Consider the following 27,244-nt stretch of genomic DNA (forward strand, 5'->3'; position numbering starts at 1 on the left):
CTCCTAACCCATCGTCCGGTAGTCCTCCGGAAAAATTTGATTGCCCGCCCGCCCATAGCACAAACTACCCATATTTCATTACTTTCTTGGCATCAAAGATTTGTCCTAGGAGTGGGGAATGCGATGCAAGCTATCTATCGATCACAAACAATCCAATGCGATTCTGATTGGGTCAGAATTCGAATGGAATCCATCCATCCATTTCAATCCATCCAATCCATCCAATCCATTCATCCATTCCAATCCATCCATCCAATCCATCCATGCCAATCCATCCAATCCATCCATCCATCCATCCATGCCAATCCATCCAATCCATCCATCCATCCATCCAATCCATTCATCCATTCCAATCCATCCATGCCAATCCATCCGATCCATGGAGGTGTTTCTACTCCTCTTCTCTTTCTCTTTTTGATGCGTGAGGAGTAAGCCATGGATCTCTCTCTCTCACTCTTCAAGAGTCTGGGTCAAATTGGGGCATGGCCTGCAGAAGTCAATGGCTGATGACAGAGAGGGTGACCTAATCCTTCAGCATTTCATTGCTCGCTTGTTTGCAGCTTTCCCTTGTCATTGTCACATCTTTTTTGTCTTCTCTTTCTTTCCAGGACTCCACTATGTACCCCTAACTACCAAGGAAATGAACTGCTTCTCGTCTTAAAATGTCTCATGAGATCCATCGCCGCCCATTTCGCAATAGCTCCCTTGCATACCCTAATTTCACCCTAACTTCAAGACCACCCTCACTTTAAAACCCTAATCCCAGAACCGTACCTCCCAATTCCTTAATTTGCAAAACCCTAATATCAAATCTCTAGTGTCTCCCTATTTGGAAATGACTGACAAAACCCAAATTTCACACCCAAGCTGCAAAAATGTTTGACCTTACCTGAAAATCTCTAATCGCAATATCCTGGCCCTAGCTATTAAACTGCCAAATCCGTGCTTCATGGTGACATTTTGCAAGAAATAGGGGACCAACAATTATTTTCCTTCTTTTATCTGCCTTTATTTCATCATAATCAACACCATCTCATGGCGCTCGAGTCCTTTTGCAAACCTGTTTTGGGTGGTCTATGGGAGACGGAGATTGACAATGGTTTTGGAAAATATACTCCCTGTGTTGCTGACATATGTGTTGTTACTCTAACACACATTGTCTTATGTTGCTTGATGGGTCATAGATTGAGGCTGATGAAGAGTAGTTTAGGGTTTAAGAGATATCATCTATTAAACAGTCTAATTGCAAATCTTCAGATTGTGATCGCTTCTTGCTTAGGTGTTGCACCTTTGCTACAAATAGCTTTTGGTATATCGTTTGTGAATGTGGATAATGATGGAGGATCCTCTCTTCCACCATATGAGGTAAGGATTCCTATTCCTTGGTTTCTTGTTTTTATAGCATCAACGCACGCATTTTTATATATGAAAAGTATGCCGACGTTTCCTGGAGATTGTTAATGTCAGAAAGTTTACACGGCCTCCGCTTGCATTTATGGGATATATTATGAATCAAAAGTACTCGTTTCTGTATTTCAGTTGATAATGCACATCTTTCTCCTGCGAAATGGTACTGTTTTATCCCGAAAATTATCTTGATTGTGACAAATTTACTCTGTTATGCTTGCAATTGCGCGTTGTCATGAACATAAAATACTCATTTTGTGAAAAAAAATTCAACGTTGAATTTCTGCTATACTGTGAATTGAAGGTGCTCATTTTCATGCCATTTATGACCTTGATTGTTACAAGCTTTAGATGATTAATGCTTGCATGCAGGCTACATATCATAATCAGTAAGTACTTGTTTTTGTGTTCTTGCACATCGTTAATGTATAAAATTGTGATATCCCATGCAGATTGTGGCAAAGTTTATATGGTTAATGCTTGCATTTATACTCTGTGCACAATGTTGTCTTGATTTGACAAAATTGATATGCTTATGCCTGCATGTATCCTATGTTGAGGATCATGCATGTTTGGTGATATGTATATTTCATGATTGTGACAATATTACATGGTTAATGCTTTCATTTATGCCCTGTTATGTGTCTGAAGTACTAGTTTTTGTGTTTTAATCTACTCTTGAACATGTTTAGTCTAAAAAGTGGTGATATTTTATGCAGATTATTACCTTGGTGGTGACAAGCTTTACATGGTTTATGCTTGCATTCATGCTATATTGTGAATCAAAAGTGTATGTGGAAGAATTCCAGGTATATGTGCGATTTGGAGTCATCTATGTATTAGTGGCTGAAACTACCATGTTTCGGTTTATTGCAGAATTGAGACAGTACTACGATCCGTATGATTCTATACTCTGTTACTCATTATAAAATATAACCTGTATTTAGATGCCATTCATGCCTGAAGCACGTAAATGCATAATGCTTGCATGTAACACACATATGGTTATGCACATCGGGTATCTTCCTGCGTCATTTTAGGTTATTGTGAATCACAAGTGTATTTGGACAGATACTGGTCATTCGTGTAATTGGCAGCTATCTATTTATTTATTGCTGAAACTATTATATTTTGGATTCATTGCGGAAATAGAGACAATACTACCGTCCATTGATTCTTGTCCCTTGTTAGAGGTCACAGGCCATGTTCTATGTCATTCTTGTCGCCAGTGTCCATGATCCACAAGCATGTACATGACTAACACTTTGACATACACTAATGAACATTCATGTTTACATGTATGGAATCATGTTGCATTTCATTTTCTGGCTTAAGCTGTTGCCCACATTGCTCCAACATGCTATCTTAAGATGGAAGTAAAGACCTCCCCGTGGAACCAAGTATCTGTAGGAAAAAGTTCTTGGGGAAATAAGAAGATACAATCCACCTCCTTGCCTTCTTTCATAATACTCTGTGTCAGCTAAGTAAATAAGATCCTGAGGAAATAAGAGGATACAATCACGTCCTTGCCTTCTCTCATACTACTATATGTCAGCTAAGTAAAGAGTCTTCTTCTACACAAACTCGTTTTGACATACACGTAGGTAATTATAAAGACCTCTGCACCGAGCCAAATATCTGCGGGACAAAGAATGATGTGTTCCTAGGATCTTGAGGAAGCAAGAGGGTACAATCAACCTCCTTGCCTTCTCTCATGCTACTTCTTGTACTTAAACTCTTTTTGACACACACATAGGTAATTGAATAAGCCATAGAAAGAAATAAAGAATGGTCTATTAACTTGTTTAAAGAGGTAAAAAATGGCTTACGAAACTGAATGAGATATGATGTCTTAAAATGTTGTTTATGCCTCCTATGGCATAGAAAGAAAGAAAGATGCATTCATGTCTATGAAAGGGCCAAAAGGGTCTATGAGAATGAATGAGATGTTACAATCTGTCTCATCTTTGAAGACAAGAAACCAAAATAAATATAACTAAATTAGTAGAACTGTTTAAGGTACCAGAAAATCTCGTTTGCCAAGCACTTAACCTTCTGAACTTAGAGTGAAACTTTTGTCTTCAATAGATCTCTAACATGGGGTGATCCAAAGTAGAGAGTTCTTCGAAGTGAGGGAAGCACCTTTAGTGTCATATAATACTAGCCTTCATTTGTGGTTGACGAAGGAGATAAGGTTTTGGTCTTCATGGATATGGGTTTAGGGTTTAGGAAATGTTGATATAATTTGGAATCCCAGAGATTTCAGGATAGAGAAGTGCAGGGTTGATAAGAGTTTTCAACCATTTATATTTAGTTTTTGCTCATTTCTACATAAGAAAATCCAACGATTGCAGCATTAGAAAATATTAGAAATAGCTAAAACGTTAGTTGCTTGAGGTATACACCAATTTGGCTCCATAATAGATTAATGCCACTTGACGCTCAAGCATGTTCATGATACAAGGATACATGCCAATACTGATAGAGAGACCATCATTAGAGTGAGGCTAAGGGAGAACATGGTGGAAATGAGTGGACTAATTGTGGTAGAGGCAATGGAAGAAGGTGGCTAAAGGAAATGGCGGGTTTGGGCTATGGAGTATAAAGATCAGTGATGCATAGGACAATTCTTGCTGGAGATCTAGATACATAGAAAGAAAGAAAGATATATTAATGTCTTTTAAGAGAACAAAATTGCCTACAAGATCAAACAAGAGATAACATCTTAAAAAGCCAAAATAAATGTAACTAATTAAAAAAGCAAATAAAATTAATAGTGAGTAAAGGGTCTCATTTTCTATGCATGTAAGATTCTCAAGCCACAAAGATGTAATTTTTGTCTTCAAAAGATCTCTAGCATAGGTTGATCCAAAATGGATAGTTCTTTGACGTGAGGGAAACACGTGCAATGGTGGGAGATCATGGCCTTTATATGTTGATGACAAGGGTGGTGAGGTCATGGTCCACAAGGCTGGGGTCTACTTGCACCAAAAGTTGCAATTGCCCGATCAATTGTAACCTGTTTCCAATGTCCTGGCTTGTGTAGCCCTTAATTGACTTGTTGCATGAGTAGGAGTGATGGGGTTAAAGAAAATTGTGGTCATTCTTTGTTGATGAGCTTGTGTGGGTGTATTGTTTTCCTTTAACAACTTTTTTCTTTGCATGAATAGGAGTAATGGGGCTAAAGAAAGTTGTGATTGCTCTTAGTTGATGAGCTTGTGTGGTTATATTATTATTCTTTAACAACTTCTCTCTTTGTCTCTTGAGTTCTAGCAAGAACAGTCCCAAGCATCGCTAGACCTCACCTAGAAAGAAAGAAAGATGTAGTAATGTCTTTTAAGAGACCATGATGTTCTATGAGATCAAACAAGAGATTACATCTTAAAATGTTGTTGATGACCTTCCGTGATTGTATTATTGTCCTTTAACAACTTTTCTCTATGTTTATTGAGTTCTAGTGAGAATTGTTAGACATATTGAGAATCGATTAGATAGGTATATAGAGTTACAACCACAAAGATGGATATATGAAAACAAAACTTCTATTACATATGAGAGTAACTCACAATGGTAGTTCACCCATGCGCTCACACCTTAGAGCTTAGATGGAACCTGGACCAGCTCACTACAAAATTAGTGGGGATTGATGATCAATCCAACCACTGTGTAAGAAAGTGGATTATATTCTATGTTTGGTTTGAGTATAACATTAAATGTGCAAGTCAGTTGATAGTAGTGGAGATATTCCTTTTATGTCAACTGACTTGTCATTTAATATGACCCAACTCCCTAGATATAGGCTAGTGCTAGATAGTACTTATCTTGAAGTCAATGGTGCATTCTTCAAGACTAAGTACATCGTAACTTGCCCACAAAATATTCTAGTTGACTTGATTAGCCAATCCTATTACCTATTTCGCTCTTTCCTAAATCCATTGTGTCCTACGCATCTACGGTTTCCTAGATTAACACCTTATCGATCCATATGGTCGAGTTGCGCACTAGCCGCTCCTCATTTGGGGTGCTATCACAAAATGTGCACTCTAAGAGCACATGTGGGGATAGATTTACAACTTGGGGCTGATCATTGATTATATCTAACAGAACAGTCCCAAGCATTGTTGGTCCTCACTTAGAAAAAAGGGAAGATGAGAAAGATATATATATTTTTTAAGAGGCTAAAATGACCTATGAGACCAAATGACAGATGACATGTGCAAAGCTTTTCTGAATTTGAGAATTATAAGATACTAAAGACTTTTGCTACTTAGTACATCAGATTCGGAGATAAGGATTACAACTGTTGATGTTAACTTGTCAATGGGAAAACAAAAAGAAAACACGTATTTCTACTCTAGCTTCCTAAAACTAAACAGCTTGGATATATGTTATCATGAATGATGAACACCAACATGGAAAAAAAGAAGGATATATAATGTATACAAGAGGCTAAAATCGGCATATGAGACAAATCATGATTACAAATATCGGTGAATTTATGCTATCCATACTGAAGCAAAAATAAAAGCTCTAAGTTTCCTGAAGATCCATGATAATGATCTTAATGCACGTAGCGGAATTATTTTGGAGTTTTTTTACAAGCATGATGTGCATAACAGATTGAGAAGTGGTAAGGGGACATTATACACAAGTTTTGTTTATTGTTTAGAAGGGCGCGTGTGTGTGATCTTGGCCTCAATACAAGAGCTAGGCAATGCACATAGCCCCCAAGACAGCAAGCACCTTTGAATGGAGGACTGTCCTTGTGAACGAACTTAGGTTAATATCATGGGACCTATAGGCTGCATATTGGATATCAAACTGATAAGAGCTGATAGCATTCTTTGAGTTTTAGCCAAATGGCCAAGAGATGGCATCCTGCAACAAACACACTGGTAGTATAGAGTAGGGAATGGTAGCATAATTAGGACCCAATAGCAATAAGTAAAGGTATTAATAGCACTTGGCATGCCATCTCCCTTTGGACGAAGTCCCTAGGTTTCTAATTTACTCAATTCCAGGTTTGTTCTCACATCATGTATATATGTTTAGTTTTATCTTGTTCAATATTTTTTTAACTCTTCAATGGTCGAGTAGTAAGGATTCATAGATTAGAGATTGCAAGATTTTCAGAGAGGCATAGCTATGCGAACTTGTTATGCTATAATTTTCGTAGTTTTGTTGACTTAATGTTTCAGATAGTCTCAGAGTTTCCCTCCTAATATTTCTGCTTGTAACTGCAGGCTGACTTTTGGTCTATGTGCTGGATACTTTGCTATTCAGGCAAGTCAAGCCCATTTATCAGAATGCTTATTATAGTTTATTTGGATTGAAAGTTATTGTATTGAAGCTCTAGGGAAAAAGCTACAACACTCTTGTTTTTATTATGATGTTAATATAGTCACGTACTATTTCCTCCTCTCATCAGCCTTTATGCAAACCTTGTGTTGCAGGTAGCTTTTGGTCTTTTTTTTTCCTTTTACTTTCCAGCAATGAGATTGGTTGAAGGGGGCAAGGAAGTTCCATCCAAAGACACAGAAAGCAACACTGAAAGAAATACAGATTATCAAACCCTTCCTGATGGCGAAGTCGGCATTTTTCCAGAAAGAGGAGCAAGTATTTTGTCAGGTATGGACAACTCTAATATTTTGAATTCAATGTCATGCGTACATATGTTATTAAAGTAGTGATTCACACAACACATAAAATAAACAAAAACATGAGCTAGAAGGTTAGCAAAGTTGAGAGGTATGAATGGATTATTAATGGTGATCACATTGAAGATGATTATTGTCACAAGCAGATGTATTAGATGCTATGAAGGTGCTGTGATCATCGAGAAGGTTTGTGAATCTACTTTGATGCTAAATATAGTCATAAGGAGCATCTATTTTTCATCCTTGCGCTGTTTCCTTTTGCCAACCTCTATCTTGTTTCCCTGTTTAAGCTCCCTCTCATCATAACAGGGAATGGTCATTTTGAAGTGCCTTCCGTGTGACTATGCTCCTAATAAACAGGAAATATCATGATTGTGATCTATCAAATCCTTACAATAGTCAACCTTATATAAAACTACTTAACTTGTATTGAGAAGCCAGATAGGTAGAGGCTGATGAGAAACCTCGGAGAATAATGAACATCCTCATAAAAAGGTTATTGGAATGCATCTGTCACGTAAACTACTGCTAGTGTGCAAATTTTTTATTAGCTAAACTTGAAAGAGTATTTAGAGTTGTGCAATATGTGGAACACATACCTAAAGCATAGACTAGTTGCATGCCATGAGCTACTCGAATAAGAGAATCCATTGACCTCCTGAAAATTACTTATCAAGTTGTTTTCTTGGAAAGGATTTGGAAATGGGATGCATTACATTTGCTTCATGATTCATCAATAACGAATGAGATGTTTTTGCCACACCAATGTATCACGGCTTGGGAAAGATGTGGAGGTTCATGTTTTACATATTACTTTGTATATGTTGCATCATACTACAAAACTATCATCTCAGAACAGGGAAATGGCAGAAACCACACGCACCAATATATGCTGGAACCCATCCCTTTGTTTGCCATTGCTTTGAAGGGATTTAGCTCACATTCTCTTTGATGTGAGAGGGGGTGCTGGGGCTCTGGCGTGGAGACTTATTGATTATGCATATTTTCCCCTAAAGAAGTTTGGGAGTTTGAGTATCAAATTATGATGCAATGCTCTGCCTATGACCACATTCGAGTTTGCTTTCCATATATTGTCAATCAGTGTACACCCTATAAGCATTCTTCTCAGTCAGAATGTGCATTCTCTTTTGCAACATTCATTGGTAAAAATCTTGAATATTGAGAGTCACCGCTCAATTGCACTAATATTTTGTGAAAATGGTTCACTTTTTCAACCATTTTGGCCTCTTAAAAAGAATATATCTTTCTTTCTTTACTGTTATCTGACTTGAGAATCTTACCTTTACTTTTATCTAACTTGAGAATCTTACATGTGCCCATAACAAGATTTTTTAGTCGCTTTTTATCTTATTTACTTTTATGTTTACTTAGTAATATTTATTTTATTTTGATTTGCTCTCAAAGATGAGACAACACTTAAGATGTAATCTCTGGTTTGGTCATATAGGTCATGTTGGCCTCTTAACAAATGTTAATGTATGCACACCAGACTTGTGGGCTGATGTATGTGGTGGTGATGTTTGTAACTTGCTTATCATGCATTGGATAAATGAAGGAAAGAATGTAAGTATAGGTGCCCAAGAATGATGGATCGAGCTATCACCATCCTAAAGTAAATCTCACAAGTAATGACAAGTAATATAAGCGTAACATTGCATAGGCTAAAAAAGGAAGCTATATCAATGTCTTTTACGAGACCAAAATGGCCTATAAGGCCTAACCAGATTGCATTTTAAAACGTTTTCTTGTCTTTGAGAACAACAAACCAAACTAGATATAAATGTGAGAAAAGATGTTAATAGCAGCAATGGAACAATTGTTAGAAATAAAATAGACCCACAGCCAAGCTGTGAGAAGGCTGTTAAATAGCAGTAGCAAAAATAGTTGAAAACTGTAGAGACATAGCCAAAGAGTAGAGCCTGTTTGCAAGTAGCAACAAAAATAAAGTTCTTACAAAAGATGCTGGTATAACCTATTTATACAAAATTAGGGAATGTGGGTGAAATGGTTGTTTGGTAGTTAAGTGACTCTTGTACTACTAAACAGGTACAATAAACGAGGAATACGAGGGAATATCTTGGAAAAGTGGAAGAGAGAGAAGAAATTTAAAGAGTTGCAGATTCTAGAGAGAGAAGAATCTCGGCAGAGAGAGAATGTAAAAGAAAGAAAGATATATTAATGTCTCTTAAGAGGCCAAAATGACCTATAAGACCAAACAAGAGATTACATCTTAAGTGGTGTCTCTTCTTTGAGAACAACAAATCAAAATAGAATAAGTATTACTCAGTAAATATGAAAGTAAATAAGATGAAAAACAAACAAGGGAATCTGGTTTTCGACACATGTGAGATTCTCAAGTTAGACATATTGTAACTTTTGTCTTCAAAAAGTCTCTAGCATAGGTCAATCCAAAATGGAGAGGTCTTTGAAGAGAGATAATAAAGATGAAAGAGAGTGCAGGTCTGGAGCTGCCACCCTCCAACACCTCCTCTCAGCTCCAGAATGGCAGTCCAACATTGAGTGACCGAGGAGCTGATCAATGGCTTGCCTCAGAAGTGGCTTAATAAATAAATCAGCCTCATTTTCTTGAATAGGACAATAGGCCAAGTTGATGACTTGTGATTTCACAAATTCACGAACAAAATGGTAGTGCACTTGAATATGTTTTGTTCTACCATGAAATGTTGAGCTATGTGCCAATGCACAGGCACTTTGGCTTTCAATGAAAATTGCAATAGGAAAGTCTTGCAAAACACCAATGGGACAAAACAATTGCATTAACCATAGCAACTCACAACAAGTATGCAAGTAGGCTCAATATTCAACTTCCATCGATGAAGTAGAAAGGGAGTTTGCTTCTTTGATTTCCAAGAAATTAAGCTTGAGCCTAACATAAAACAATAGCCATATGTAGACTTTCTAGAATCAATATCACCGGCCAAATTAGTGTCCGAGTAGCCAACAAGCTGAATGCCGCCTCTAAAAGAGAGACCATAGTCAAGTGTGTTGGCCGAATACCTAAGAACGTGAATAGGTGCTTGACAATGAATTTGTCTTGGAGCACTTTAGAATTGGCTGAGAATATTCACACTATAGGACAAATCAGCCCTGGTATAAATTAAGTGAAGAAGAGATCCAATTAACCGTCTATATTTCATAATATCTTCAAATATGGGAGAATCGTCTTCACGAGATAGCTTTGAGTTTGGATCCATTGGACAGGAGAGTGGCTTGTAATTTGACATGCTATAGGTCTCAAGGAGCTACCTGAGATACCTATGTTGGCTGAGGAAGATACTACCATGTGATTTATAAACCTCCATACCTATGAAGTAATGGAGAAGTCCTAGATTAGTTATTTTGATTGTGGTTTTTAGGTCTCCGCAGAGCTCCTTGATTTTAGAAGCAAGGGACCTTGTAATTAGAAGGTCATCAACATATAATATGATCAAGCATAACAAATATCTTGGGAAAAGACATAGAGATTGTTGTCAGCTTAACAGTGCTGAAACCCAAGAGAGAAAGAAAGAAAGAAAAATTAACGTCTTTTAAGAGGCCAAAATTGCCTATAAGACCAAATAAGAGATTACATCTTAAGTGTTGTCTTGTCTTTGAGAACAAATCAAAATAAAATAAATATTACACAGTAAACATAAAAGTAAATAACATAAAAAGAAAAGAAATGAGGGAATCTGGTTTTTGGCACATGTGAGATCGTCAAGTTAGGTATATTGTAGCTTTTGTCTTCGAAAGATCTCTAGCATAGGTTGATCCAGAATGGAAATGTCTCCGAAGCGAGGTAAGCACCTACGATGGCGGGAGATAATGGCTTTTATCTGTCGATGACAAGGGTGTCGAGGTCATGGTCCATGGGGCCGAGGCCTACGTGCACGGCAAATTGCCATTGCCAAAATATTAACGTCGTTTAAGAGGCCAAAATGGCCTATAAGACCAAACAAGAGATTACATCGTAAGTGTTGTCTCGTTTTTGAGAAAGGCAAATCAAAATGGAATAAGTAGTACTCAGTAAATAAGATAAAAACAAAAGAGGGAATTTGGTTTTCGGCACATGCGAGATTCTCAAGTTAGACATATTGTAACTTTTTTCTTCGGAAGATCTCTAGCATAGGCTGATCCAGAATGTGCATGTTGCCTCTCGAGAGCACCAAGGGTTGCATATCCACGAGAAAGTCAGGCATAAGCAGTCTCCTGTATGGAGAACCTAGGCCCTGTAAATGTTACTCCTAGGTATGTGTAGGAGTGTGTGTATTCTACCTTTTCCTTGCCCAAGAAGAATTCTGGTTCTGATCTAGTTACCCATGCTTGAGTGGTGTTGAACACCATCACTTTAGTTTTATCCATGTTTATTGACAAACCTTTGTCAGTGCAAAATAGTTTCGAGGCATTGAAATGTCTTTGTAGTCCCTCTGGAGAGTTAGAAATCAGCACAAAATCATCAGCATATAGTAATATTTGTATAGCTATACCTGCTAGGCATGCTCTTGAACCCCCAAATCTCTCAATGTAATGTGATGCCTCATCTATATAGAGACTGAAGAGAGTGGGTGATAGTGGTCTCTCTAAATCTTTCCAATGATTCGCCTTGTTAAGACTCGGTCCCCATGTTTCTACTCCATAGATGTGTGCATTATTTTGCAACAGATGTGTGCACATTTCCTGTCTCAAGTTTTGATTGGTTTGAATAGTCCTGAGGTGCCCTATCACACTATGCATCACATTAAATATGTGTATCCGTGTAGCAAGGTTTGATAATAAATCCATCATGGGATGTGTGTAAAAAGAATGACTTATAGTAACCCATCTTCCTGCCACTCAATCTCTCTATGTAATTAGAATACCTCATCTATTTTAGGATCGAAGAGAGTGGGTGATAGTGGCCGTCCTTGTTTTGCTCTAATTGTGCTAGCCATGACCACTGACTACCCAGTACGAGTGATCACCTTTCTCAAAACTGAATTATATAGTACATATATACCCCATTGCATATCTATTGGGATTAATGCCAAGCTTGAAATGAGGTGGCAACACTGTCACTTGAGCTTTATTAAGGTTTACTTACAAATATTTATCTGTAGAATGACTTTAAAGTCGCCTAGAGAGTATGAATACGGTAATATTGATATGGCTATCTCTACCAAGTATGATTTTGAGCATGTCATCATTGCTCTACCTGAGGCATATAGGCATTATTAGCTATATTTCAGAGCTCACGACCCTTGTACCACAAGATTATGTAACCATCTCATTTTTATTGGTATCATTCTCGTACTATTTTTTTTCTTTTGTTTCATTCCAAATAGAGGACAGCGACACACCTTTGTACACGTAATTTTTTTTCAGTCTGAAATTTGGCCTTAATTAGATGTTAAAAAGTCCATATTTTCTTTCTTTCTAGGAATTTAGGCCCATTTTGTCAATGTTTGCGCAAAAAGAGAATGACAACATTTTGCTTTACATGTTTCTCAAGCATTTATTTTAAATATTTTCCATTTGAATTGAAACACATATTATGGGGATATTAATGACGAGAATAGGCTCATCTTTAATAGTATCATGTGAATCATGCAGGAATCCTTTTTAGCTGGATGACTCCAATGATGCAGCTGGGTTATAAAAGGCCTTTGATGGATTCAGACATCTGGCAGCTTGATAAATGGGATGAGAGTGATGTCCTTTATAAGAAGTAAGTGAAGTTGAAATATAATATAGCTTGTCAATGGGCAATTGTAATATGTTTCTTCATAGAAAATTGTAGCTTGATTGCCTATGCATGAATATATCTAGATTGTCCTCCCGTAGTACAAGAATGGTTCTAATTGCATGGCATAAGTATAAATACACTATTCCCATTCCAATATAGCGTTGATAGTCTACACTTGAATATAACTAAAGTGGAGAAGGAAAAAGTGATCCCCATGAAATACATGAGGGAAAGAAAGTAACTGGGGTAATGGAAGAAGTGTCATTCGATAACATGTTCCGGGAATTAGAGAAGGTCATTTCATCAAACTTATCTGGGACATTGGTGATTTTGGTCAACTCTGTGGCTATCTACACTACTAGTAATGGTTATGGGAAAAGTGTTGTGGATCGAAATCGACACAATATAAGGCTGTGGATCAAAATGTGAAGCAGGTGGCTATTTCTTTGCTACAAGACAGTTGGGGCAGAATTAAAAAAATTTCACCCAATCCAAGTATACGTGATTAAAGAGGTATTATACACACCTTCATTGATCAAATGTGAGGGAAGGTTTGAATTGGTGGGTGTGGGGGATTCGTTTCAACCTGAACAATGGGTAGAAGAATGTTGTCATGTTGCATTTGACACATGAAGTGAACAATGATGGTATAGATGGTTTCTTGTGGTTGAATGAGAAGAAGAATATCTCATTCCACCTAAGGAAGGCTCCTTGCTACCATCTCATGGAAGATCATGCCCCCAGCTCCTAAGGATGGTTCATCCCTAGGTTATAAGGACAGCTCATTGTGAGTATATAAGTGTGGCTGATTACTAGATCTTAAGGATGGCTTGCCAGTAGTTCCTAAGGGAGGCTTGTTACTAGCAAGTAAGGATAAATTGTGGCTAGCACGTACTTGTTGTTAGCTGCTAAGGATGTCGCATCCCTAGTTTCTAAGGGAGGCTCTTCACTATGTACTATGGCCAATTCATTCCTAGGACTTTCCATATTGCATCTACGGAAGGATCATCGCTAACTCCCAAGAATGGTTCACCCTTAGCTTTAAAGGGGGACTTGTTTAGCAACAAAGGGTGGCTCAAAACTTGCTCAGAAATGTTGAAAATAGAAAATGCATTGTGGCAGATCCATTATAAAATGTTTCATTTGGGTTCTGAACAACATAAAGAGTTACGTGATTAAGCTGCTTTCTTCTTAACAAGAAAGAAAATCAATTAAAGTTCTTCTTCATGATTGGAAAACGTTTTTAAGTCTTCTTTTTTATCATGATGAAGTTCCTCTAGATCATGTTTATACTTCTTTTTCTTCTGTGTGATTGTACTTCTTCTTTATCGAGGTCTTATTCTTCTGGGTTATTCGTGATTGGTTGAGCTATCTCTTTTGAGATTTATAATCGCACTTCTTGTCATAGTTTTTGCTTAATCTTGTTTTACTCCCTGTAATCATGAGGTAAAAATAGGGTATGATTGTCAGGATTTCTTTTATGGGGTTTCCTATAGTATGATAGTAAATGTCGGAAACCATGTGCCAGTTTTATGAAGCATTGGGAGAAAGAGTTAAAGAAACCAAAGCCATGGCTTTTGAGAGCTCTACATAATAGCAATGCATTCAGGTAGTGTATGATACTTTTTAGCTGACCTAAATTTGAAAATGTTATCAAGCACTAATGCCTCTGATCGATGTAATCAGCTTTTGGGTTGGCGGGGTTTTCAAGGTATGAATATTTTCAATCCGTATTATATTTTCAAAAAAACACCCCTTACGATTCTTTTTTGCTGCAGATTGGTAATGATGCTTCTCAATTTGTGGGGCCAGTCTGTTTGAATTTGCTTCTAGTGGTGAGATCTTTTTCATGTAAATCTAGTTTTGTATGTAAGTGTTTACTGATGCATTCTCGTTGTTAATAGCCTAAAGTGTAAGGAAAATCTATAGATAGAAACTGATCTCAAAGGAGGTCTCATTGAACATAACAGCAACAAAACCATCAACATTCCTCATCATGTATGTACATTATTTGTGTTTTCTCAGACTGCTGTGAAGGTGCTATGTTATGGTGTACTTTGTGTATCTCACATTGTAATGGCTAACAACAACTGAGTTCTGGGCAGTGAATGGCAAGCATGTTCCAGAAAGAAACTGAGATCTAATAATGATATCATATATAGACACATGTTCTTTTTAAATAACAATGAAATAGTAACCTCAATATGCTTATTTTCCATATAGCACAATATTGCTGAAATCAAAATTTGTGTTAAGACAACTTTTATCATTATTATCAATTTGTGGTGCCGCCTATCAAGAGTTGATATAGATTGGATACCAAATTGACAGAGATCAATTGAGATTGAGATTCTTCTTGTGGGTTACCTTACACTTTGCAGGCCCAACTACATGTTTATACATTGGTGCTAATGAGCTCACAACCTGTCTGCTGTTGAAGGCAAGATTTACACTTTCCATACACATTGGAGGATGGATTCCTCATCAGGCCTTATTATATGGATGTACATCGATTGATAGGGCAGCTGTGGACCTCTTCACATCAGTTAGAGATTGAGGGAGGTAGATATGTAGACACATCTCTAGAAGAAAGAATCTGCCAACTGTGTCATCAGATAGTAGAATCTGAAGAACACTACATCTGCAATTGCCTAGTTAACCAAGTGTTTGACTCACTACGGGAGTTAATGGAATATAAGGACCAATGGTGCTTGGAACCATTCTTGATAGAACTCAAGAGACATGGGGAGATTTTGTTAAAGAACAGCAATACAAACACACAAGCTTATAAAAAAAGAGCAATCATAGCTTTCTTTGGCCCCATCACTACTAATGTTACAAGCCAATCAAGGGGACACCCGGACACAAGTGGGCCCCCAACCAGGACACTCCAAAAGGATTACAATAGATTGGACAATAGCAATTTGTCATGCATGTAGGACTGGCCCTTGTGAACCTCAATCCCATCACCCATGTCATCAACAGATAAATGCCATTATTGCCTGTCATCGCAGGTCCTTCCGTCTCTTCAAAGATCACTTGACCATGCTGGAGACCTTTCGAAGGCAGAAATCATAATCTATGTGACTTGAGCGTACATGTATAGAAAATGGATTCTTCAGGCTCTTTTGTTTCTATTTCCCAACATTTATTTTGGTTTGTTGTTCTCAAAGATAAGACAGCATGTTAAGATGTAATCTCTTCTCTGGTCTGGTAGACCATTTTGGCCTCTTAAAAGATGTTAATATATCTTTCACTCTCTCTATTGAGAACTAAAAAATCATGATCCTTACGTTAAAGTTGTATATTTTCACAGTCAATGCAAAATGGAGATCCAACCTGGATTGGCTATATTTATGGGGCAATAATATTTGTTGGAGTGGTATGTAATTATGATATTTCTGCTTTAATTCTTTGCAGAGGACGTTTTAACATTATTTTATTGGCATAGTTTGGTGGTGTGCTTTGTGAAGCACAATACTTCCAGAATGTAATGCGCGTTGGATTTCGTCTCCGATCTACTATGGTTAAATTTTCTTCTCATATCAAAATATTCATTGACATAATTATAATTGAGGAAAGCTAACTTTGGTTTTGATGAATTAAACAGATTGCTGCTGTTTTCCGGAAAACCCTGAGGCTTACTCATGAGGAAAAGAAGAAATTTGCATCAGGACGTATCACAAATCTCATCACAACAGATGTTGAAGCATTGCAGGTAATTTGCATGTGAGGTCTGCAAATACACTCATGGATAACAGTGTCTCGCTCATATTAGTTGCACCTTAACCAGATATTTGTTTCTCAGTAACAAATTTTCTGTATCAAACTATACTGTTCTGCATGGAATGTTTGCTTTCAGTAAGGCTGCCATCAGGCTATTATTCGCTTTTTAGTATATAGTGGTAATTATTAATACTCTCTGTCAATCCTTGTAATTATTAACTGTGTCACAAACTGAGTGTAAACCTGTAGTCCTTGCAAGATTGGCTTTTCATAAATGGCTGATAGTTAACTTTTTTACAATATAGATAGGCATTTATTTTTGACTCTGTATCCACAAAATATCTTAACATTTAGAAAGTAATATATTTAGCACCATTACAACAGAAAGAAAGAAGAAAGATTAAAGGTTAGCATCTTTTAAGAGGCCAAAATTATGTCCATATAAGATGGCCTTATGATGAATCCATCCTCCGATGTGTGTAAAAAGTATATTATAGTGGGCCATCTTCCTACCAACTGATCCATGTTATCTTGTTTTCCAAGTTAATAATATCAGTTTGGGTCACTCTATTCGTTCTTTCCAATTTGGTCATGTTTAGATGGGGATAATCCAAGATATATTAGAACAGGGGTAGTGCATTTACACTTTTGCCATGTGACTCAAAGCAGTGTTGCATTTCAGCATACCGACAATGTATGACAAATTGGTCCTGATGGCCAGGCATACATGTATGACAAATTGCTATTCCCTGATCTATGGCAACTCCTTTTGAGTATTTTGGTCGAGACCCCACTGTGTAGCTCTTGATTGACTTGTAGCCTAAGTGGAGCTAAAGCCTGAGTGTAGCTCTTTGTTGACAAGCTATTGTGATTGAATTATTGTCTGTCAACAACTTCTCTATATATCTCTTAACTTCTGGCAAGAACAGTACCGAGTTTATTTAATAAAAAACAGTGCAATGGCAAATATAGCATTTTTTAGATTCCACCCGATCAGCCTATCTCACCATGTAATGCATCAGATAGATGTGTATGCATATAGGTCTGAGCCGCAATGTGTATAGAAAGAGTGCCCTTTAGTGAGCCATCTTCATACTAAGTGATTGGATCTCTATAGATCCACAATTGTAGCCTTCTGGATAACCTTAACATATTGTTGCCTTGACTCTCAATAGATGGACTCACAGAAACCAAACCCATATAACTCAATCTTCCACAAATGTAGGTGTAGAACTCTCATAAATCACATGAGGCATGTGGCTATGTACAAGCAGTTGATAAGGGAAAAGAAGTCATGAGGAGATCATCAACAAGGGATTGCTAGAAAAACATGTTATACTGTACTTGGCAATGCTTAGGGAGATATGTATGTCTGTGGCAGCCTAAGAGCAGTTAAAGAAGGTAACAATCCATGCTTAAGTTGTTAAGATATTTGAAAGTGTCCATCTATGATGTAAATCACTTTAGACATAATATAAACCATTGTTGAGAAGGAAAAAAAAAACTCTCACAAATAGTGTTAATGCTCAAATTTTAATGTGTACGTCTGGGAAACTGACAGCAGTAGGCTGGTTGTGGGATTTCACTTAACAGCAGTAATCATTCTGCCCTTCATTTGGCAGCAACAATGAATGATTTTGTAATAGACTGTATACGTATTCGTGGGAGTTGTTGCTAGTCTTAAGTCCTATTAAGGGAACCTCCTCTTGTAATAATCTGCTGTACTTTCGACTTGGTCACAAAATTGTCAAAACTGAATTATCATGAAATGAGTAGTTTAAGCAAAACCTAAGATCAATTTAATTCTGAAGGAGTTTTGTGAAGCTAATTTATAGCCCTGATTTTCTCAAAAAGATATGAAAAGAAAATTAAGACTGAGTTTGCCGCAGAAAACATGTGTGAAAAGTACATATGATACCTGCCTTTGCTGCAAATAACATTTCAGAAAAGCATATCTAAAATTTTATTTAGATGAGGTCGTGCTCACAGTACAAACATGGAAATTGATGTCGAACGCCTCCATTGTCTGGGCATCCACATATAGCTGAAGTGTTTTCAGATATTGACCAAAAATACATGGATTGTACCTCATCTATTAGTGATGAAATTTCTGGCGATGATTGTATTAGCTGCCTGTTTTTGAATCTTTTTATTACATTCCAGTCATGTTTTATATGTAACATCAAGTTTTTCTTTATGCAGCAAGTTGTGCAGCAAGTACATGGTCTCTGGTCTGCTCCACTCCGTATTATTGTGTCCATCATTCTGTTATATTTCCAACTTGGATTTTCATCTCTTGTGGGTTCAGTGGTGTTGCTTCTCTTGTTCCCAATTCAGGTTGATTTCATACAAAGATAATTGAAGGTTTCTTGAATTTGTAATGATGGTTCTAACTGTGAAGGTTGACATATTAATCCAATATCAACAGACTTTTATCATATCCAAGACGCAAATGTTTACGAAGGAGGGCTTGCAATGGACAGATAAACGGATAGGATTGATGTATGAGACATTGGGTGCAATGGACATTGTGAAGTAATATTTCCAGAAAAACCTACTCGATGGTCAATTAATTGTGGGATTTTAAAAGACGGGTTTTTAAAACCTGAATTTCCATTAAATTGTAGGTGTTATGCCTGGGAGAGTAGCTTTGAATCTAAGGTTCTGGATATTCGAGATACTGAGCTTGGTTGGTTCAGAAAAGCACAGTTATTGGCAGCAGTAAGAATCCTCATTATTAATTTCTGCTGTTTTTTATTCCAGTTGTATTGAGGATCCTGCCTAAACAATAATTATGTTGTACTGTAGATAAATATTTTTCTGTTGAATGGTTTACCAATCTTCGTGACAATTGTTGCTTTTGGGGTCTATACGCTCCTTGAAGGGGATCTTACAGCTTCAAAAGCTTTCACTGCACTTTCTCTCTTTGCTATTCTGAGATATCCACTCTATATGCTTCCTAACATAATTACACAGGTAATGGAATGTACATCCCCCTGTTGTACGTGGCAGTCCTAACCAGTCCAGGATCTGAAAACACTTTTTGTTATCACATTCTAGGTTGCGAATGCAAATGTGTCCCTGAAAAGGTTACAAGATTTGCTGCTTGCAGAAGAGCATGCATTAGAAGAAAATCCTCCTATTGTACCTGGCAGTCCTGCTATATCAATCAAAGATGGAAGCTTTTCCTGGGATATTAAGGTTAAATTATTCTCAAAAGTATATTTGGACTTCTTTGGAGTTTTTTATATTGTGTAGAATGTTCTATAACTTCTTATGTGGTTAAACATAGGCAGAGACACCCACACTATCGAACATCAACCTTGATGTTGATGTTGGAAGTTTAGTCGCCATTGTTGGTGCAACAGGCCAGGGGAAAACGTCCCTTGTGTCTGCTATTCTAGGGGAGCTGCCATCAGTTGCTGTTTCAGAATTGGTTTTGAGAGGCGCTGTGGCATATGTTCCTCAGATCTCATGGATCTTTAATGCCACTGTAAGTATGTTTCACTTGTAACTCTTTTTTGGAATGTAAATTTCTTGTTTATCTCATCATGGTGTAGATGTATTTTTATCTTTTGTAAGTTTTGAATCTCAACTTCTATTTATGAAGGTGCCATTTAAGTAATCTATTTATTATAAGCAGGTGCGTGACAATATTTTATTTGGATCTGCCTATGATCCCCTTCGCTACAAGCATGCAATCAGCGTCAGCGCACTGGAAGTAGACCTTGAATCACTGCCAGTAAACATCAAATGCCTTCAATTTTTTATGTTGTATCAGTATTAAATGTGTCTTACTAACCAAACATCAATATAATAGATTTTAGATCTTCACCCAACCTCTTTTTCTGACCGTCATTGTTTTTCTAGGGTGGAGATCTTACTGAAATTGGCGAACGTGGTATAAATCTTAGTGGTGGCCAAAAGCAACGAGTGTCAATAGCTCGAGCTGTATATGCAAATGCAGACGTTTACATTTTTGATGATCCTTTAAGTGCACTTGATGCACATGTGGCACGCCAGGTCTGTAGATACTGATTTGTGAATAAATCTGTATATACTTATCTCAACCAGTTGTTTGTCATCATATGTGCACTCTTTAATTTTGCAGGTTTTTGAAACATGTATTCACGAGGAGTTACAGGGGAAAACAAGGGTTCTAGTGACTAATCAACTACACTTTCTTTCTCAAGTGGATCACATTATTGTGATAAACGATGGCAAGATCGTAGAACAAGGCACATATGAGCACTTAATTCAAATTGGACCAGTTTTCCAGAAGCTTATGGAAAATTCTGGAAAGATGGAGGAAGGATCAGAAGAATCTAATGATAAAAAATCTGATGATGCAATCACCTTGAAGAGTAAAGATGAAGATAAAGATCCAAAGAAGGACGATCGCAAGTCTATTTTAATTAAGGAGGAAGAGCGTGAAACAGGAGTTATAAGCTGGGCCGTGCTTTCTAGGTGAAATATTAAGTTTTGACACCGGCTCCTGTTTAATGATTATGATAAAATTATCTGAAGCTTTAAGGTCATTTATTTCAGATACAAAACTGCCCTGGGAGGATTTTGGGTAGTGTTTGTGATGTTTTTCACATATGTTGCGGTGGAGTTTTTTCGGATTGCAAGCAGTATATGGTTATCTTATTGGACTGAAGTTGCAGCTACCTCAACACTCTCTGTATCTTTCTATAATGGAATTTATGCTTCATTATCCTTGGGTCAGGTAATTCACATATGAAGAGATTCATGCATTAGTGTATTCATGTTGACTCTTTCCATAATGGAATTTGTGCTTCATTATCACTTGGTCAGTTAATTTTGAAGCATTTATGCTAATGCTCTCTTTTCTTTAGGTAATTTGAAACATATAGAGAGAGATTCATACTTGTTAATGCATTCTTGTTGACTTTGTCTTTTATTTGCAGCCATTTTATTCTCTTGACAAGTGTGCATCTTGTGCAACAGGTTCTGATGACAGTAGTGAACTCATTCTGGATAGTTTTGTGCAGCCTTGTAGCTGCTAAACGTTTGCATAACAGCATGTTGGGTTCCATGCTCCGAGCACCAATGTCTTTTTTTCATGGAAATCCTATTGGAAGAATAATCAATCGATTTTCCAAAGACACGGCAGATATTGACCGTAATGTGGCTGTCTACACAAACATGTTTCTAAGCTTTCTCTTCCAGCTTCTCTCGACCTTTGCATTGATTGGAATTGTTAATATGTCATCTTTATGGGCAATTCTTCCACTGCTCATTGCATTCTATGCAGCTTACCTCTACTATCAAGTTAGTGCACATTACCTTTAATCATATAAAATGCTGATCTTCAATTAGCCTTTTGGATGTATCAAGTTTGTCTTATGAGCTAGATATTTTGATATTCGTTTTCAAGAATTTGTTCATAGGTTTTTTATTTGGCATCAAAAAACACTTCAATCAGGAAACATCTACCAGAGATGATGAACTCTTTAATCTTGGATTGACGGGATGGAGAACCCAGAGAAGATCCACAGCCACAAATAGAGCTACACTTAAGGAGAGGCTTGCAATACAAGATAGAAACTCTGCTAGTGATTAACTTATCCTTTGCTATAGTTAACCTTGGTCCATAGATTCTCATGAGCACAGAATAGGAACTTCATAGATTTCCCTAGCTCTGCATACTTTTTTTAGTTACACGACCATATTACTTGTGGAAAAACTTGATTAAACATAAGAATCTATAAAACGGATTACAAAGAACTGATTAGTAGATCCTGATTTTGATGGGGAACAGGCCTACCGCCCAAAAGGAGGTTGTCTATGCTACCATAGCTTTGGACTCAGTTTCATGTACACTTCAGGATAGTTTGCCAAGATTGGGAAGGAAAGCCCACCATTTCACTCTTGCATCTGTTCCTTCTTTACTCCTGAATGGAAGATATCTAAGGTACAACAATGATTGATTTTTGAAGTTTTGTTCTCTGGAAATCTGTATGACAGACAACCACTCACTGATCTAGTGATACTCCTCAGATGATGCATTTAGAGCACATTGTGGTGCATGCAGTCCTCAGATGATGCACTTGTATTTGTTGACAATGACTCGTGCACTTGTTCGATATGCTGAGGGACTAAGAGGCAGTGAAACTAGATGTTTCTCAGATTATACTCCCAAAATATGTAACAAACTAGAAATTTTTGAAATTTTTCAGATATTGGGAAAGGAAAGCAACATTAAAAAGGTTGATAGAGGATAACCAGACCACAATGATGATGGAATCTGCTTGAATAAAATTTAAGACACTCAAACAAACATTTTTCTCTAAATGGGAAAGTTTAACAGCAAATATTTTGAATCTCCATGTTAAGAAGAAAAGCAATGTGGAATCTTTAGGGAGAAAAAATGCTTTCAATGATACTAGCACATGCATAAAAGAAACCAGTTATGACCTTAGAAAGGCGTCAGATTTTCATCTATTTTGATTTTTGGGTTTGAAACTTGTTTAATCACTTGCATGTCTACTTAATTACGAAAACAAATGGAGATGTTACTTTCATGTTCTTGAAAGAGCTTTATGGTTCAGTCTTGTATGTTAGTTATTTATCAATAAGTTACCATGAAATATGATAATATATTAAATGGTTTCTTTGTTTATTTGGATAGAGCACGGCCCGAGAGGTAAAACGACTAGATTCAATAACACGGTCTCCAGTATATGCACAATTGGGAGAGGCACTTAATGGGTTAGCCAGTATTCGAGCATACAGAGCTCAACATAGAATGTCAGAAACTAATGCAAGATCAGTAGACAATAATACAAGATTCACTCTCATCAACATGGGTGCAAATAGATGGCTTGCCATACGTCTCGAGTTTTTGGGAGGTATGATGATATGGATGACTGCCACCCTTGCTGTACTAGGTAACCAGCGTGCAACCAATGAAGCTGCGTTTGCCTCACAGATGGGGTTGCTTCTAAGTTATGCGTTAAATATAACAACTATTCTCACCGCAACCTTGCGACTTGCTAGCATAGCAGAGAATAGTTTTAACTCGGTTGAAAGGGTTGGAACATATATTGCATTAGCCCCAGAGGGTGACCTTGTAATTGAAGGAAATAGGCCACCTCCTGGGTGGCCTTCTGAAGGCACCATTTTTTATGAAAATGTTGTGATGCGATATCGTCCTGATCTTCCTGCTGTTCTAGTCAATCTGTCTCTCAAGATTGAGTCTACTCAGAAGATTGGTATTGTTGGACGCACTGGAGCAGGGAAATCAAGTATGATTAACTCACTTTTCCGTCTCGTTGAGATAGAGAGCGGGAGGATTCTGATTGATTCATACCCTATTCATCGATTTGGGCTGAATGATCTTCGGAAATCATTGGGAATTATTCCACAAACTCCAATCCTGTTCTCAGGTTTGTTCAGCCCCTTGCTAGATATAAATCTAATTCCAAAATGTGACAAGAATCTGTTATCTGTATGAATAACTGAACCAGACACATGTAAATATTGCATGTGCACACAGAAGAGCATAGAAAAATATGACTAACACAAGGTCATATGGTATATTCTAAATTTTCTAATCGAAATTGACAGGAACCATACGATTCAATTTGGATCCTTTCAATGAGCATAATGACGCTTCCATATGGGAGGCTTTGGAGAGAGCTCACTTAAAAGACGTTGTCAGAAAAAACAACCTTGGGCTAGAAGCTGAGGTTAGTGTTTAATATTTTTGTTTTTTCCAGATTGATCTTATCATTTCTGTGAATTACACTATTATTGTAGTTTCATTTCTAAAATGTATATTGTTTTATCTTATTAAGATTAATCTTCCAGTAGATACACATCCTTTGTGTGAGACACAACCTTGGTTGTAATTCTATCTATTTATGATGCAGGTGGCAGAAAGTGGTGAGAATTTTAGTGTGGGTCAAAGACAGATGCTTAGTCTTGCTCGTGCATTATTGAGAAGATCAAAGATACTTGTGTTGGATGAGGCTACAGCAGCTGTGGATGTTGGAACTGATGCCCTCATTCAAAAAACCATTCGTGAAGAGTTCAAGACATGTACAATGCTGATTATAGCTCACAGAATTAACACAATAATTGATGCCGATCGTATACTTGTTCTGGATGCTGGGCAGGTACATCAACTTGAATAATGTTATCTCATATGTACTCCGATTTCCATGATGATAAAGGTTAATTTGATATGTCCTGATTTCTGGAAAGGCTTTGGAGGTTGATACACCAAAACACCTTATTATGAATGAAGACAGTGCATTTTACAAAATGGTACAAAGTACTGGACCTGCAAATGCACAATATCTGAAGGTAACTTGGCAATATCTTTCCACATCTCAAGGTTTTATGAGATATTTGGGGTTAAGATATTTTTTCTAATGAATGCATATGCTTTTGCAGAATATTGTTATGGGTGACGCTGATCTTAAAGCAGATATCAATAAAACTGTGATAGAGGAAGAGCCGAAATGGAAAATATCTGCTAAATGGGCAGCTGCTGCTCGATGGGCTTTGGCTACGAGTATGTCCTCTTCTCTTCAGGCATTAGAAGAGGCTTCTGAAACAGATGGTGAGAGGACTATATTGGAGGGGGCAACAGATGCAATTCGAACACTACAGCATGTATTACAAGGAGAATGCGATGATGCAATCCATGAAGAACTGTCCAGGAGAGCAGTACCGCATCAAAGGTGGTGGTCAGCATTTTCAAGAGCTATTGAAGGTTTGCACTCATCATTTTCTCTAGAAATATGTTAACTTGACATCCATGGACCCCAACACCCTCATGTTCTCTTACAATTCGGAAATGCTATATTAATCCAACACTTACCATGTTCACCCACAAACATGAATCCACCACTCAACCATCTATTTATATCCAGAGAGGAGATTCTGTCACTTCCCCGAGGTTTCGCAGTGCCTATTCTACATGGGCTCACATTGGCCACCTGACTTAAGCTATGCTACAAAACCACATGGTATTCTGATTATTCTAAAATGCTAATCAGCATTTTATGAATCTAGCCAGCATACACACATGATTATTCTAAGCTGGTATTGACTTGTATATCTCAAGTTCAAGGCCCCCCCCCCCCCCATCTCTCTCTGAATGCCTATTGCATGTGAATCTGATTTTGAACAATATTTAGTAGGCTGTGATTAAGAAATTACATATGAACTGAGTGAGCGTCTGTCATAAAAGATTGACTGTTTTTGTGATCTGTTTATGTTAATAGGCATGGCATTGATGATTCAGCAAGTTCGAAACCGTCTGGATCTTCAACCACTCCCAGACGACATAATTTTAGATTGGGATAAGTGAGACATTCTAAGTTCAACACATAAGAAAAAGAAGTAATAAAGGTTGTCTACACAAGTCGGCATGCCATTTAATCTACCCAAAGTTCTGGAAGAAATTAGGAGTGGATTACGTGTTTGAGCACAATTTTATGTTCAATTGATTTTGAATTGTCAATGAAGAGGATTTATACCAGTTTTACCTACTACAAATCTGAATTCCAATTCGCACCCACAAAATATGGTATTTTTGGATTGTCAGCAAGTTGTAAAAATAATTGCGTACTTTACAAGTTTCCCTTTTAATAAGGTATTGATATGAATGTATCCAAAGCATGTGTTCATTTTCTTCACTATCACTCACTCCACTAGTATTACTTGACTTTTCGTCTTATGGTAAGCCAATGCTGATTTCACTTCTATTATCTGCTTTTGGCCTTTATAGGCCAATGATCATAGATTAAGAGCAACGTTCTTCTCTTTCAGTTTTTTATTTTTTCTCTTGAAAAAGACAATTGTGGAATAAGCCTATGAAAAGCATATCAATGCAATACATATCAAGAAATTATTTAGATAACGGTAAAAGAAAATTATGCCATTGTAAGTAAACGTGCAAATAAATCATAGCTCTAAAGAGAGATTAGAACAATGAAATGCATCTCAATAAAGAGAATATTAATGGAGCTCCCACCAATGCTCCCATATATGGTATCTACTTCATTGTTTGGAAAAGAAACCACGAAAGAATTCCCTTTAGCCATAATTTCAGACCTAAATGAATTCTCTGTGGTGCATTTATGGTATTGTGATTGAAACAGTTCATTAGAACAGTGTTGGGGCATACAATCACTGGAAATGTGTTTAGATAATATTATTTTTCCCTTGGGTATGGCATTTATGGTATTGTGATTGAAACAATCCATTAGAACAGTGTTATGACATACAATTACTGGAAATGTGTATAGATCATATCATTTCTCACTTGAGTATGGCTCCAACGTACCTCTCTTCGATGAGCAAACACAACAATTTCACTCCAATATTGCATCAATAAAGAAAAAACAATCATCTCCGACTCCCCCCACCTATATGATGCATTAATGGCATAGCATTGTGATTAAAAGAAGTGTTTTCATGATCTTATAAGACCAAACACCACATTTATATGATGCATTAATAGCGTTGTATAAACTGCTGTCATGATTACCCTAGATGGGCAAATGCTGCAAGGATTACAGAACACACACCATCTGTCATTGATAAAAAGACACTTCTCTCAACTTTTAAGGGAGCACTAAGTAAGGCTGTACACTTTTATTCAAGTAATGGTCTGATAACAGATTAGAAACAACCTATCCAGAGATATGGGAAACATCTAATGGGAAGTGAT

At 37.1% G+C, this 27,244-nt stretch overlaps 1 protein-coding gene across 1 annotated transcript; it reads left to right on the forward strand.

The window, feature by feature from the left end:
- The first annotated feature begins 912 nt into the window (after nucleotides 1-912).
- Nucleotides 913-26,210, forward strand: LOC147855696 (ABC transporter C family member 12-like). The gene is made up of 28 exons (XM_087330127.1): nucleotides 913-1,365; nucleotides 2,127-2,305; nucleotides 6,651-6,694; nucleotides 6,865-7,035; nucleotides 12,675-12,789; nucleotides 14,336-14,416; nucleotides 14,494-14,518; nucleotides 14,586-14,642; nucleotides 16,124-16,189; nucleotides 16,259-16,333; nucleotides 16,418-16,525; nucleotides 18,736-18,870; nucleotides 18,962-19,068; nucleotides 19,161-19,254; nucleotides 19,342-19,509; nucleotides 19,594-19,734; nucleotides 19,826-20,026; nucleotides 20,177-20,275; nucleotides 20,404-20,556; nucleotides 20,645-21,000; nucleotides 21,082-21,262; nucleotides 21,505-21,828; nucleotides 23,189-23,945; nucleotides 24,127-24,248; nucleotides 24,432-24,677; nucleotides 24,766-24,867; nucleotides 24,958-25,279; nucleotides 25,794-26,210. Exons 1-28 carry the CDS (start codon nucleotides 1,036-1,038, stop codon nucleotides 25,877-25,879), a joined length of 4,845 nt encoding a protein of 1,614 aa, XP_087186253.1. The 5' UTR covers nucleotides 913-1,035; the 3' UTR covers nucleotides 25,880-26,210.
- Nucleotides 26,211-27,244: the final 1,034 nt, after the last annotated feature.

Source organism: Azolla caroliniana, unplaced genomic scaffold (assembly GCF_043228905.1).
Source record: "Azolla caroliniana isolate FFs.n. ecotype wild unplaced genomic scaffold, voAzoCaro1.0.p SCAF_14, whole genome shotgun sequence".
Classification (NCBI taxonomy): domain Eukaryota; kingdom Viridiplantae; phylum Streptophyta; class Polypodiopsida; order Salviniales; family Salviniaceae; genus Azolla; species Azolla caroliniana.

Bases quoted from the DNA above. Each gene is read 5' to 3' on its own strand.
- LOC147855696 (XM_087330127.1), top strand. From the start codon at position 1,036: ATGGCGCTCGAGTCCTTTTGCAAACCTGTTTTGGGTGGTCTATGGGAG. The intron at 7,036-12,674 runs GTATGGACAACT...TGAATCATGCAG, and splicing joins AGGAGCAAGTATTTTGTCAG to GAATCCTTTTTAGCTGGATG. The intron at 19,255-19,341 runs GTAAGAATCCTC...GTTGTACTGTAG, and splicing joins AAGCACAGTTATTGGCAGCA to ATAAATATTTTTCTGTTGAA.